General features: G+C 42.1%; 1 protein-coding gene across 2 annotated transcripts in view; it reads left to right on the forward strand.

Moving 5' to 3' along the window:
- PKNOX1 (PBX/knotted 1 homeobox 1) overlaps positions 1 to 15,740 on the forward strand; it is a 458,035-nt gene that overhangs the window by 344,903 nt on the left and 97,392 nt on the right. For both annotated transcript variants that reach the window (XM_053705699.1, XM_053705701.1), the window contains one exon: positions 13,699 to 13,827. In XM_053705699.1, the coding sequence (XP_053561674.1) occupies positions 13,699 to 13,827 (129 nt within the window). The remainder of the gene's footprint in view (positions 1 to 13,698; positions 13,828 to 15,740) is intronic.

The following is a 15,740-nucleotide window of genomic DNA, read 5'->3' on the forward strand; positions in this document are numbered from 1 at the left end:
TAATGTTCCTTCCCCCCCCCCTTCTCTCCTCCCCCCCCCCCCCTTTTCTTTTTTTTTTTTTTTTTTCTTCTTCTCACCAGCTCTGATCCCCTGTAATTGAATATGTCGCTTAAGATAGTGACTTGGAATGTGGGTGGCATCCACTCGCCCATAAAACGCAAATCAATTCTCACCCACCTCGGGAAACTAGGAACAGACGTAGCCTTATTGCAGGAGACACATCTGACAGACTCAGAACATCAAAAACTACAAAGGGACTGGGTGGGACAGGTAGTCTTCTTATCTTACACTAGTGCCAGCCGGGGTTTAGCCATTGTATTTGGGAAAAAGGTAACAGCGACAGTAGATAACACCTACCTAGACAGGGAAGGACGATTTATGATAGTACAGGCAACGGTAAATTCTAGGAAATATACATTTTGCAACCTGTATGCCCCCAACCACAGAACAACAGGCTTCTGGTCAGATTTAATTAGACACTTAGCTCCACACATGGGTTCGTCCCTGATAATTGGCGGAGACTTTAATATCTCACCCACGCATGTTTTGGATAGACTATGGTTAGCATCTCATTCTGTCAGAGACCCAAAAACAAACTATAAGGCCAGATACGAAACAAAAATCTTTAGCATGCTAGAAGCAGACTTAGGGGTCTGTGACATCTGGAGACTATTGAACCCAGAAGGAAAAGAATACACCTGTTTATCTAAAGCCAAGCATACCCTGTCCAGAATAGATTTATTTATGATTGCTGGGGAACTAACCACACAGGTACATCATTGTAAGATACACGACATCTTAATCTCAGACCATGCACCAGTGGAAATTGCCCTGGGATCCCAGAGAACGCCCTCCAATAGGAACACTCTTAGATTTCCAACTTACTTGACCACCTCAGAGGCATTTGTGAAATACCTTCAACATACATGGACGGACTTTCTCACTGACAACGCAGCGCACGCAGATGACACCCAACTTCTCTGGGAAACGGCGAAAACAGTGTTTGCCGGTTCCATAATCTCATATGTCTCCAAACTGAAACATAAGACACAATATAAATGTAAGAGCCTACAAAAGCAGCTGGCACAGACTTATCAAGCTTATTTGCAAGCTAAAACAAAAACGACCTATGAGACCTACCTAGCAGCAAAGGCAGAGCATGAGGCAACAAACTACCTCAGGGCTATTAAAGACGGCAGGTAAATTCTACAGATTTGGTGGGAGGGCAGGCAGGATGTTAGCTACCCTATCAAAACCCCAGACAGCAAGGACCAACATAACAGCAATCAGAGCACAGGGCCTAACCTACACAAAATCAGTTGACATAGCACAGTGCTTTGCACAATACTATGCAAAACTCTACACCCAACAAGCCCCGGCCCCAGATGGAGTTCAGACACAATTTTGGCAATCCTTACAGCCCCCCCAATTGACACAGACTCAAATCGACAGTCTAAATGGCCCGGTGACCGTCGAGGAACTCGCCCTCACCCTGAGGTCCTTGCCAGTGGGTAAGGCACCGGGGCCAGACGGCCTTCCGGCCGAATTTTATAAGTCCCTACAACCCCAGATCACACCTACACTGACCAGGCTATATAATGCCTTCCTCCAGACGGACACCTCCCCCTCTAACAATTTTACTTCAGCACATATTACGCTGATCCCCAAGCCAGGTAAAGACTGCTCAAGGCCAGAGTCATTCAGACCAATCTCCCTGTTGAACACAGATTACAAGCTGTTTATGAAAATCTTAGCCAACAGACTGAACGTGATCCTTCCAGACCTGGTACACCCGGACCAAACGGGCTTCGTTTTTAAACGCTCATCCGTGGTGAATCTTCGCAGGGTCATGCAGGTCATAGAGCGGTACTGGACAAGGGGACAGGAGAGGGGAGGGGACACCCCGGAGGCCTTCCTGCTATCCTTGGACGCAGAGAAGGCCTTCGATAGGGTGGAGTGGCCTCATTTGCTGGACACCATGCGGAGGTTCGGTTTTAGGGGCCCATTCCTAGAGGTCATAGGTAAAATGTACCATCACCCAGTGGCACGGGTCATTGTCAATGGACTTTTTTCTCCTGATTTCAAATTGCAGCGGGGCACCAGGCAGGGTTGCCCCCTCTCGCCGCTGCTATTCAACTTAGCGCTAGAACCCCTTGCGCTGAAACTACGGCAGCTCTTCCCAGGGATTACAGTAGAGGGGGTTCCCCTACACCTAGCGTTGTACGCTGATGACATGTTGCTGTTTGTGGACACTCCCTCTGTCCATATACCGCGTATACTGCGCATGATCGCAGACTTCGGCACCTTCTCGGGATATCAGATAAACACCTCAAAGTCTGAGGTACTGTGGCTACATAGACACCAGAACTCAACACAAGGCTACCCATTTGTAGAGGCCCCAGAGGGCCTTACCTATCTAGGCATCAAACTTCACAGAGATCCTGCTAAAATGTATGAGCTTAACATAGCCCATAAGTGCTCAGAGCTAGTTTCTCAATTGACAAACTGGGCCAATCTCCCCTTGGGCCTCTCGGGCCGGATTAGTCTAATTAAAATGACAATCCTACCCAAAATCCTATACCCATTGCTTATGCTACCTTTTCTAATGACAAAAAAGAATCTGCGGATGCTCTCAGGTGCCATATCACACTTCATTTGGAGGGGAGGTAAACCCCGAATAGCGGCGGTTAAGCTACATCTCCCATACTCGGAGGGAGGATTTGGTCTGCCAAATCTTAAACTATATAACTGGGCAGCTCTGGCCAGAATAGTCACTGACTGGCAGCTAAACACAAAGCATTTTTGTGATGCATCACTTGAAGAAGCAAAAGTTGCACCCCTGGCACTGGCCTACCTCCCCTATGCAAAATTTTCGACCCTACCACCACTAATCACTAATAGTGTATTATATCGCGACCCACTGAAAGCGTGGCATCTGATCCACAAATTCATGAAAGTGGACAGTCCCCCCCCGAGACACATACCCATTCGCGGGAATGCCGACTTTCCAGCAGGAAATGAGTATGAGCCATTCCGCATTTGGGAAACCCTCGGTGTCCAGACGGTGGGACATGTCTTGGATCCATTACTTCATACAATACGCTCCTTCCAGGAGCTCAAAACGAAGTATAATATCCCGAACCAACACTTTTACGCATACCTTCAACTGCGACACTACGTAACGTCTTTGCAATCATCAAATGCCGGCTTCTGGGATAAATCACCCTTTGCCATTGCTCAGACGCTGTTCCTTGTGGGACGATTCTCCTTGTCATACTTTTATGTACAACTAATGAAACAGCCCGAGTCCCTTATACAAGCTAACATGTTGGCAAGGTTGACTGCAGATATTCCCGTCACGATTTCAGTACAAGACCTGAAAGACAGTTTAGACAGCACGAGACAAGCTACACTTGCAGTCGCTCACAGAGAGGCCCAGGTTCGACTATTACACAGAGACTACATCACACCCAATAGATTAGCAAAATGGAACAACCTACACCCCAACCAGTGTATCAAGTGCAGTAGTGCTGCCCCCTCTCTTCTACATTATTTTTTCGCTTGTCCGATCATTAGGCGCTTTTGGGGCCAATTCCAACACTGGGTAAAAATCACTCTTGACATTGAAATAGAGTTCACTGCAGCTGAAATATATCTTTTTAAGTGGGGAGACACACACAAGCGGCAGCAGCGATTACTCACGATTTGCACTATACTAGCACGACAATGTATCCTAGCAAGATGGGTCTCCAGACATCCACCAACAATAGCACAATTCAAACAGTTACTGATAAAACAACTATACATAGAACAATATGACGTAAGGCTAGATGTGACCCGAAGACTGCGACCTTTCTGGAGGAAGTGGTCCCCCCTTATCAATACCTTCAACATGAACTTAAAAAGCCAAATCATGAGACCATTCCTTCAGTCCGAAGTAATGCCTCAACTTAACTATAATGTGACTGAACAATCTCTCAGAGATCAAGGGGAAATTCATAACTGGATTCGATACCCAACTGAGGAAATGCTCTTCTAGGTAGCAGGGCCCACACCCCCCCCCCCCTTTTTTTTTTTTTTTTTTTTTTTTTTTCTCTCCCTCTCTCTCCTCTCTCCCCCTCTCGACCCTCAGACCTTTTCACTCCTCCTTAGAACATGTTGTTATAATGTTATATGTTATATTTGTGTTTAAACTGTTATATGTTATATTTTAAAATGGAGACGGATATGGCATGCCAAACCTCATGGACACATCTTACTACAAACATCGAGTCGCAGTACACAGCGACTATAACCTATGTTCCTACCATTTTCTGTATGGACTGATATGGACAATCTACTTAAACACTCTGTATATGATGAAAATGGTGCATGGTGGAAATTTACATTGTGTATGCTTCTTGCTGTAATACCTGATTCTGTATTATGTCATGTCTGTCTCTTACAATAAAAAGAGTTTCCTTCCTAGGGACTCTGATAGACTCGGTAGAAATGAAAATATTTCTGACGGAGGTCAGGAAATCAAAACTTGTAACCACCTGCCGAGCTCTTCACTCCATTCCTCGGCCGTCAGTAGCTCAGTGTATGGAGGTAATTGGACTTATGGTAGCGGCAATGGACATAGTTCCATTTGCTCGTCTACACCTCAGACCGCTGCAACTGTGCATGCTCGAACAGTGGAATGGGGATTATGCAGATACATCTGGATCAGCAGACCAGAGATTCTCTTCTCGGGTGGTTGTCACAGGTTCACCTATCCCGGGGAATGTGTTTCCGCAGGCCAGAGTGGGTCATAGTAACAACAGATGCCAGCCTACTGGGCTGGGGTGCAGTCTGGAACTCCCTGAAAGCTCAGGGTCTATGGACTCAGGAGGAGGCTCTCCTCCCGATAAATATTCTAGAACTGAGAGCGCTATTCAATGCGCTTCAGGCGTGGCCTCAACTGGCTGCGGCCAAATTCATCAGATTTCAGTCGGACAACATCACGACTGTAGCTTATATCAATCATCAAGAAGGAACACGGAGTTCTCTAGCGATGATAGAGGTGACCAAAATAATCCGATGGGCAGAGACTCACTCTTGCCATCTTTCAGCAATCCATATCCCAGGGGTAGAGAACTGGGAGGTGGATTTCCTAAGTCGTCAGACTTTTCATCCGGTGGAGTGGGAACTCCATCCGGAAGTATTTGCCCAACTGATTCAGCTATGGGGCACACCAGAATTAGATCTGATGGCGTCTCGTCAGAACGCCAAGCTTCCTTGTTACGGATCCAGGTCAAGGGATCCCCAGGCAGTACTGATAGATGCTCTAGCAGTGCCCTGGTCCTTCAACCTGGCCTATGTGTTTCCACCATTTCCTCTCCTTCCTCGTCTGATTGCCAGAATCAAGCAGGAGAGAGCTTCGGTGATTTTGATAGCACCTGCGTGGCCACGCAGGACTTGGTATGCAGATCTGGTGGACATGTCATCCGTTCCACCGTGGACTCTGCCGATGAGGCAGGACCTTCTAATTCAGGGTCCATTCAAGCATCCAAATCTAATTTCTCTGCGGCTGACTGCTTGGAGATTGAACGCCTGATTTTATCAAAGCGTGGTTTCTCTGAGTCGGTCATTGATACCTTGATTCAGGCTAGAAAGCCTGTCACCAGGAAAATCTATCATAAAATATGGCGTAAATATCTTTATTGGTGTGAATCCAAGGGGTACTCATGGAGTAAGATTAGGATTCCTAGGATATTGTCTTTTCTCCAAGAAGGATTGGAGAAGGGATTATCAGCTAGTTCCTTAAAGGGACAGATATCTGCTTTGTCTATTCTTTTACACAAACGTCTGGCAGATGTTCCAGACGTTCAGGCGTTTAGTCAGGCTTTAGTTAGGATCAAGCCTGTGTTTAAACCTGTTGCTCCGCCATGGAGTTTAAATTTAGTTCTTAAAGTTCTTCAAGGGGTTCCGTTTGAACCTATGCATTCCATAGATATTAAGCTTCTATCTTGGAAAGTTCTGTTTTTAGTAGCTATCTCTTCAGCTCGAAGAGTTTCTGAATTATCTGCTTTACAGTGTGACTCACCTTATCTTGTTTTCCATGCGGATAAGGTGGTTTTGCGTACCAAACCTGGATTCCTTCCTAAGGTTGTTTCTAATAGGAATATCAATCAGGAAATTGTTGTTCCTTCTCTGTGTCCTAATCCTTCTTCCAAGAAGGAACGTCTGTTGCAAAACCTAGATGTGGTTCGTGCTTTAAAGTTCTACCTACAAGCAACTAAAGATTTCCGTCAAACATCTTCATTGTTTGTTGTCTATTCTGGAAAGCGGGGAGGTCAAAAGGCTACGGCAACCTCTCTTTCTTTTTGGCTGAAAAGCATCATCCGTTTGGCTTATGAGACTGCTGGCCAGCAGCCTCCTGAAAGGATTACTCCTCACTCTACTAGAGCAGTGGCTTCCACGTGGGCTTTTAAAAATTAGGCTTCTGTTGAACAGATTTGTAAGGCGGCAACTTGGTCTTCGCTTCATACTTTTTCCAAATTTTAAAAATTTGATAATTTTGCTTCTTCGGAGACTATTTTTGGGAGAAAGGTTCTACAAGCAGTGGTGTCTTCCGTTTAAGGTCCCTGTCTTTTCCCTCCCATCATCCGTGTCCTAAAGCTTTGGTATTGGTATCCCACAAGTATTGGATGAATCCGTGGACTCGATACATCTTGCAAGAGAAAACAAAATTTATGCTTACCTGATAAATTTCTTTCTCTTGCGATGTATCGAGTCCACGGCCAGCCCTGTCTATTTAAGACAGGTGATATATTTATTAATAAACTTCAGTCACCTCTGCAACCTATAGTTTCTCCTTTTTCTTCCTATCCTTCGGTCGAATGACTGGGGGGTGGAGTTAGGGGAGGAGTTATATAGACAGCTCTGCTGTGGTTGCTCTCTTTGCCACTTCCTGTTGGGAAGGAGAATATCCCACAAGTATTGGATGAATCCGTGGACTCGATACATCGCAAGAGAAAGAAATTTATCAGGTAAGCATAAATTTTGTTTTTTGTTTGGATTTAATTTCTCTGCGGAAATAACTGTTTTAATTTTATCCCTCCCTCTCTAGTGACTCTTCTGTGGTCTTCCACATCTTGGGCATTTCTATCCCATACGTCACTAGCTTATGGACTCTTGCCAATTACATGAAAAAAAAACCATAATTTATGTAAGAACTTACTTGATAAATTCATTTCTTTCATACTGGCAAGAGTCCCTTTTCTTTCATGTAATTAGCAAGAGTCCATGAGCTAGTGACGTATGGGATATACATTCCTACCAGGAGGGGCAAAGTTTCCCAAACCTTAAAATGCCTATAAATACACCCCTCACCACACCCACAATTCAGTTTTACAAACTTTGCCTCCTATGGAGGTGGTGAAGTAAGTTTGTGCTAGATTCTACGTTGATATGCGCTCCGCAGCAGGTTGGAGCCCGGTTTTCCTCTCAGCGTGCAGTGAATGTCAGAGGGATGTGAGGAGAGTATTGCCTATTTGAATGCAATGATCTCCTTCTACGGGGTCTATTTCATAGGTTCTCTGTTATCGGTCGTAGAGATTCATCTCTTACCTCCCTTTTCAGATCGACGATATACTCTTATATATATATATACCATTACCTCTGCTGATTTTCGTTTCAGTACTGGTTTGGCTTTCTACAACATGTAGATGAGTGTCCTGGGGTAAGTAAGTAAGCTTATTTTCTGTGACACTCTAAGCTATGGTTAGGCATTTTTTTTATAAAGTTCTAAATATATGTATTCAAACATTTATTTGCCTTGACTCAGGATGTTCAACATTCCTTATTTTCAGACAGTCAGTTTCATACTTGGGATAATGCATTTGTTTCAATCATTTTTTCTTACCTTAAAAAATTTGACTTTTTCCCTGTGGGCTGTTAGGCTTGCGGGGGCTGAAAATGGCGCAAAATTTTTTCTCTGTTTCCGGCGTCATACGTGTCGCCGGAAGTTGCGTCATTTTTTGACGTTTTTTGCATCAAAAGTGTCAGCGTTCCGGGTGTGGCGTCATTTTTGGCGCCAAAAGCATTTAGGCGCCAAATAATGTGGGCGTCTTATTTGGCGCTAAAAAATATGGGCGTCATTTTTGTCTCCACATTATTTAAGTCTCATTATTTATTGCTTCTGGTTGCTAGAAGCTTGTTCACTGGCATTTTTTTCCCATTCCTGAAACTGTAATTTAAGGAATTTGATCAATTTTGCTTTATATGTTGTTTTTTCTATTACATATTGCAAGATGTTCCACGTTGCAACTGAGTCAGAAGATACTTCAGGAAAATCGCTGCCCGGTGCTGGAGCTACCAAGCTAAGTGTATCTGCTATAAACTTTTGGTATCTGTTTCTCCAGCTGTTGTTTGTATTGCATGTCATGACAAACTTATTAATGCAGATAAAATTTCCTTTAGTACTGTTACATTACCTGTTGCTGTTCCGTCAACATCTAATTTTCAGAGTGTTCCTGATAACATAGGAGATTTTATTTTTTAAAAATCCATTAAGAAGGCTATGTCTGTTATTTCTCCTTCTAGTATACATAAAAGTCTTTTAAAACTTCTCTTTTTTCAGGTGAATTTTTAAATGAACATCATCATTCTGATACTGATAATGGTTCTTCTGGTTCAGAGGTTTCTGTCTCAGAGGTTGATGCTGATAAATCTTTGTATTTGTTCAAGATGGAATTTATTCGTTCTTTACTTAAAGAAGTATTAATTGCATTAGAAATAGAGGATTCTGGTCCTCTTGATACTAAATCTAAACGTTTAAATAAGGTTTTTAAATCTCCTGTAGTTATTCTAGAAGTGTTTTCTCTCCCTGATGCTATTTCTGAAGTAATTTCCAGGGAATGGAATAATTTGGGTAATTCATTTACTCCTTCTAAACGTTTAAGCAATTATATCCTGTGCCATCTGACAGATTAGAGTTTTTTTGGGACAAAATCCCTAAGGTTAATGGGGCTGTCTCTACTCCTGCTAAACGTACTACTATTCCTACGGCAGATAGTACTTCATTTAAGGATCCTTTAGACAGGAAAATTGAATCCTTTCTAAGAAAAGCTTACTTATGTTCAGGTAATCTTCTTAGACCTGCTATATTTTTAGCGGATGTTGCTGCAGCTTCAACTTTTTGGTTAGAAGCTTTAGCGCCACAAGTAACAGATCATAATTTTATAGCATTATTATTATTCTATAACATGCTAATAATTTTATTTGTGATACCATCTTTTGATATCATTAGAGTTGATGTCAGGTATATGTCTCTAGCTATTTTAGCTAGAAAAGCTTTATGGCTTAAAACTTGGAATGCTGATATGTCTTCTAAGTCAACTTTGCTTTCCCTTTCTTTCCAGGGTAATAACTTATTCGGTTCTCAGTTGGATTCTATTATCTCAACTGTTACTGGAGGGAAGGGAACTTTTTTACCAAAGGATAAAAAATCTAAGGTAAATTTAGGTCTAATAATCGTTTTCGTTCCTTTCCTCACAACAAGGAACAAAAGCCTGATCCTTCATCCTCAGGAGCGGTATCAGTTTGGAAACCATTTCCAGTTTGGAATATATCCAAGCCTTATAGAAACCTAAAGCCAGCTCCTAAGTACCCATGAAGGTGCAGCCCTCATTCCAGCTCAGCTGGTATGGGGCAGATTATGTTTTCTTCAAAGAAATTTGATCAATTCCGTTCACAATCTCTGGTTTCAGAACATTGTTTCAGAAAGGTACAGAATTGGCTTCAAGTTAAGGCCTCCTGCAAAGAGATTTTTTTCTTTCCCGTGTCCCAGTAAACACAGCAAAGGCTCAGCATTTCTGAAATGTGTTTCAGATCTAGAGTTGGCTGGAGTAATTATGCCAGTTCCAGTTCTGGAACAGGGGCTGGGTTTTATTCTATCTCTTCATTGTACCAAAGAAGGTCAATTCCTTCAGACCAGTTCCGGATCTATCGATATTGAATCGTTATATAAGGATACCAACATTCAAGATGGTAACTGTAGGACTATCCTGCCTTTTGTTTAGCAAGGGCATTATATGTCTACAATAGATTTACAGGATGCATATCTGCATATTCCGATTAATCCAGATCACTTTTAGTTTCTGAGATTCTCTTTTTAGACAAGCATTACCAGTTTTGTGGCTCTACCGTTTGGCCTAGCATCAGCTCCAAGAATTTTTTCAAAGGTTCTCGGTGCCCTTCTGTCTGTAATCAGAGAACAGGGTTTTGGTATTTCCTTATTTGGACGATATCTTGGTACTTGCTCAGTCTTCACATTTGTTCAAATGTGGGAACTCCCAGAAATAGATCTGATGGCTTCTCATCTAAACAAGAAACTTCCCTGGTATCTGTCCAGATCCCGGGATCCTCGGGCGGAGGCAGTGGATGCATTATCACTTCCTTGGAAGTATCATCCTGCCTATTTCTTTCCGCCTCTAGTTCTTCTTCCAAGAGTATTCTCCAAGATTCTAAAGGAATGCTCGTTTGTCCTGCTGGTAGCTCCAGCATGGCCTCACAGGTTTTGGTATGCGTATCTTGTCCGGATGGCCTCTTGCCAGCTGTGGACTCTTCCGTTAAGACCAGACTTTCTGTCGCAAGGTCCTTTTTTCCATCAGGATCTCAAATCCTTAAATTTTAAGGTATGGAGTTTGAACGCTTGATTCTTGGTCAAAGAGGTTTCTCTGACTCTGTGATTGATACTATGTGACAGGCTCGTAAATCTGTATATAGAGTCTGGAAGACTTATATTTCTTAGTGTCTTTCTCATCATTTTTTCTTGGCATTCTTTTTGAATACCGAGAATTTTACAGTTTCTTCAGGATGGTTTAGATAAAGGTTTGTCCGCAAGTTCCTTGGAAGGACAAATCTCTGCTCTTTATGTTCTTTTTCACAGAAGGATTGCTAATCTTCCTGATATTCATTGTTTTGTACAAGCTTTGGTTTGTATAAAACCTGTCATTAAGTCAATTTCTCCTCCTTGGAGTTTGAATTTGGTTCTGGGGACTCTTCAAGTTCCTCCTTTTGAACCCATGCATTCTTTGGTCGTTATATTACTTTCTTGGAAAGTTTTGTTTCTTTTGGCCATCTCTTCTGCCAGAAGAGTCTCTGAATTATCTGCTCTTTCTTGTGAGTCTCCTTTTCTGATTTTTTCATCAGGATAAGGCGGTGCTGCGAACTTCTTTTGAATTTTTTACCTAAGGTTGTGAATTCTAACAACATTAGTAGAGAAATTGTGGTTCCTTCATTATGTCCTAATCCTATGAATTCTAAGGAGAAATCATTGCATTCTTTGGATGCTGTTAGAGCTTTGTAATATTTTGTTGAAGCTACTAAGTCTTTCCGAAAGACTTCTAGTCTATTTGTCATCTTTTCCGGTTCTAGAAAAGGCCAGAAAGCTTCTGCCATTTCTTTGGCATCTTGGTTGAAATCTTTATTTCATCATGCCTATGTCGAGTCGGGTAAAATTCCGCCTCGAAGGATTACAGCTCATTCTACTTGGTCAGTTTCTACTTCCTGGGCGTTTAGGAATGAAGCTTCGGTTGATCAGATTTGCAAAGCAGCAACTTGGTCCTCTTTGCATACTTTTACTAAATTATACCATTTTGATGTGTTTTCTTCTTCTGAAGCAGTTTTTGGTAGAAAAGTACTTCAGGCAGTGGTTTCAGTTTGAATCTTCTGCTTATGTTTTTCATTAAACTTTATTTTGGGTGTGGATTATTTTCAGCAGGAATTGGCTGTCTTTATTTTATCCCTCCCTCTCTAGTGACTCTTGCGTGGAAAGATCCACATCTTGGGTAGTCATTATCCCATACGTCACTAGCTCATGGACTCTTGCTAATTACATGAAAGAAAACATAATTTATGTAAGAACTTACCTGATAAATTCATTTCTTTCATATTAGCAAGAGTCCATGAGGCCCGCCCTTTTTTGTGGTGGTTATGATTTTTTTGTATAAAGCACAATTATTCCAATTCCTTATTTTATATGCTTTCGCACTTTTTTCTTATCACCCCACTTCTTGGCTATTCGTTAAACTGAATTGTGGGTGTGGTGAGGGGTGTATTTATAGGCATTTTAAGGTTTGGGAAACTTTGCCCCTCCTGGTAGGAATGTATATCCCATACGTCACTAGCTCATGGACTCTTGCTAATATGAAAGAAATGAATTTATCAGGTAAGTTCTTACATAAATTATGTTTTTATGGTGGTTATGATTTTTTGTATAAAAGCACAATTATATATCCAGTTCCTCTTTTTGTATGCTTTTAGCTCCTTTTTTGTTATCACCTTACTACTTGGCTATTCGTTAAACTGAGTTGTGGGTGTGGTGGGAGGTGTATTTATAGGCATTTTGAGGTTTGGGAAACTTTGCCCCTCCTGGTAGGAATGTATATCCCATACGTCACTAGCTCATGGACTCTTGCCACTATGAAAGAAATGAATTTATCAGGTAAGTTCTTACATAAATTATGTCTCTTCGGGTTTTGCAACAGGTTCCGTTTGAGCCTCTGCATTCTGTTGACATTAAATTGTTATCTTGGAAGGTTCTCTTTTTATTGGCTATTGCCTCTGTGCGCAGAGTTTCTGAGATCTCTGCTTTGCAATGTGAGCCCCCTTATCTGATGTTTCATGCAGATAAGGCAGTTTTACGTACTAAATTAAGTTTTCTTCCTAAGGTTGTGTCAGATCGCAACATCAATCAGGAGAGTGTGGTTCCTTCCTTGTGTCCTAATCCTCCTTCATCAAAGGAACGCTTACTTCACAATTTGGATGTGGTTCGTGCTTTGAAGTTCTATCTTCAGGCTACTAAGTTTAGAAAATCTTCCTCTTTGTTGTCTATTCGGGGAAGCGTAGGGGGCAGAAGGCTACTTCGACTTCCCTATCTTCTTGGTTAAGAAGTGTTATCCGCTTAGCTTACGAGACAGCGGGACATCGTCCTCCTGAGAGGATAACGACTCATTCCACTAGAGCAGTGGCTTCCTCTTGGGCCTTTAAGAACGAGGCCTCTATGGATCAGATTTGTAAGACGGCTACCTGGTCCTCCTTACATACTTTTTCAAAATTTTACAAGTTTGATGTTTTTGCTTTGGCTGAAGCAGCTTTCGGGAGAAAAGTTTTGCGGGCTGTGGTGCCCTCAGAATAGGGTCTGCCTCTTCCTTTTTGTTCCCTCCCATTATTCATTCAGTGTCCTCTGGAGCTTGGGTATAGTTTTCCCAACAGTAATGAATGAAGCTGTGGACTCTCCCTATCTAAGGAAGGAAAACATAATTTATGCTTACCAGATAAATTCCTTTCCTTCCGGATAGGGAGAGTCCACAGCCCCCGCTCATTTTTTTCTTGTCTATGGGCGGTCTCCTATTATTTATTTTATTCTTCTGGCACCATTTATACCCTAATGTTTCTCCTACTTTTCCTTGTTTCCTCAGTAGAATGACTGGGGTAATGAGGAAGTAGGAGGGATATTTAAGCCTTTGGCTTGGGTGTTTTTGCCTCCTCCTGGTGGCCAGGTGTTGTATTTCCCAACAGTAAGGGATGAAGCAGTGGACTCTCCCTATCCGGAAGGAAAGGAATTTATCTGGTAAGCATAAATGTTTTTTGTATCAGTATAAACCTATGGTTGTTCTCTCATTCCCAGCCTCTCATACCGGTCTCTTTTACTGTCACTTCTCTTTTTAGCTCCAGTTACAGCTCAGTCAGGATCTTGGGCTTTTACACTCTGATGACGGCTCTGGGAAAAACAAACGGGGTGTTCTGCCCAAACAAGCCACCAACGTCATGAGGTCCTGGCTCTTCCAGCACATTGGAGTGAGTATCACAATGTTCTTGTGGTGGGTGCACAGGGAATGTTTCCTTTAAAGGGACAGGTTACACTAATTTCCATATAACGTCATGTAATAGACAATACTATAAAGAAGATTATGCACAGATACTTATATAAAAATCCAGTATAAAACCTTTTAAAAACTTAGAAGCTCCGAGTTTAGCATTGCTGATTAGGTTATGCTGGGACACCAAATGAAAGGGGCTGGGAAAGCAGGAAGAGCGGACACTCCCCCTCCTCTGCATATGTAAAGACAGATAGCATAAAAAGGAGCCAGAAGGAGTCTGTATACATTAGTATTTATCTGACACTGTGGGGCTTAGTTAGGAGTCTGAAAATCAGCACAATGGTATTTAAAAATAAGCAGAACTATACATTGTTACAAAACACCCCCAGATGGATCATCTACAAAACATTAATGCAAAGAAAAATCTAGTTTATAATTTCCCTTTAAGTCAAAGTTCCAACATCAACAACTTAAATGGATCAATGCAAGCAACAATTTACTGATCCACACGACACCTTCTCCTGATAGTGATCCGATTAGCTGTTGGTGTTACCAGGACACACCAGCTTATTATTATGGTATTTAATCACCTGTATCATCAGCTGATGCAAGTGTATGTGTATATACTGTATGTATGTATGTGTGTGTATGTATGTACTGTATGTGTGTGTGTGTGTGTGTATATGTGTATATATATATATATATATATATATATATGTGTGTATATATATATATATATATATATATATATATATATATATATATATACAGAGAAAGTCCATCACTCACAAGCTCTCAGCTAAGACTAGGGGGATTACATAAGCCTGTGCACCCTTCCCTTGTTCCCAGTTTGCTGGATTGAGAGCTTGCATTGTATGGCTGTTTAGGGACCCAGGTTTCAGAAGAGACTTGACGTGCTACCTGGGCTTGTCCCATTTGGCCAGATGTGGTAACTAACTCTGCCATTTTTGCTTTTAGCAAGCTTAGCTGAGAGCTTGTAAGTGAGTGCTGGACTTTCTCTGTGTGCTGTATTAATTTGTTTTGTATTTTTCCCTATGGGCCTTGCACCCAGACCTGTCTGGGGTTAACGGCCTGTGACTCTGGGGACAGTGCAGCTTCCTGAGAGTGCTATTGTGCACCCAGGGCTGTGCATGTTGCAGGGTTATGGGATGTGTACCGAGTCCGGTCTGAGAGTGCAGTCCCCTTCCGTGTTTTGTATATACTGTATATCTTCTCTGTGATAGGCACATATTGAGCAAAAAGAGGCTGCTCCTTGAGTGGTATTTTTCGTTCCCAGGTTGAGCGCTTCTCTCTTTCATGTCCAATGGCATGGAGAGTCCATGATTCCATTACTGTTGGGAAATTCAACCCCTGGCCACCAGGAGGCGGCAAAGATTCCCCAGCAAAGCTTAAGTTTCCCTCCCACTTCCCATACTCCCCAGTCATTCTTTGCCTCTGTAACAAGGAGGAAGCAAAGATAGTGCTCTGAAGAAAAATCTAAGTCCTTTAATGGGTAGCTTCCCTTCAAGATAGGACTGGAGTTAATGTTGTGTCCATGTAAACCTCTTAGTAGAGTATTGGTAGCTGTAAGCTGTTGGTTGTCGCAGAGAATTTCTCTGTCCTCTTTCCAGCAATCTGTGCTAATCCCCCACATGGCAACCAGTGTTTAGTTTATATGGTTTTGTTAGAGGGGCGCTTGCTTCAATGTTTAATCCACCAATTCGATGTCAGTCCAGAAAACTCTGGAAATGAAAGGACTTTCATTTTGTGTTTGTAAACACTCGAAAAAATAAATGCAGTATACTCACTGAATCAAAAATCCTGTATCGGCGACGCCACAATATGACAAGAAAGAAACCTTAGTGTCTTTATAAAAACATAGGTTTATTA

This window comes from Bombina bombina, chromosome 3 (genome assembly GCF_027579735.1).
Source record: "Bombina bombina isolate aBomBom1 chromosome 3, aBomBom1.pri, whole genome shotgun sequence".
NCBI classification, from domain to species: domain Eukaryota; kingdom Metazoa; phylum Chordata; class Amphibia; order Anura; family Bombinatoridae; genus Bombina; species Bombina bombina.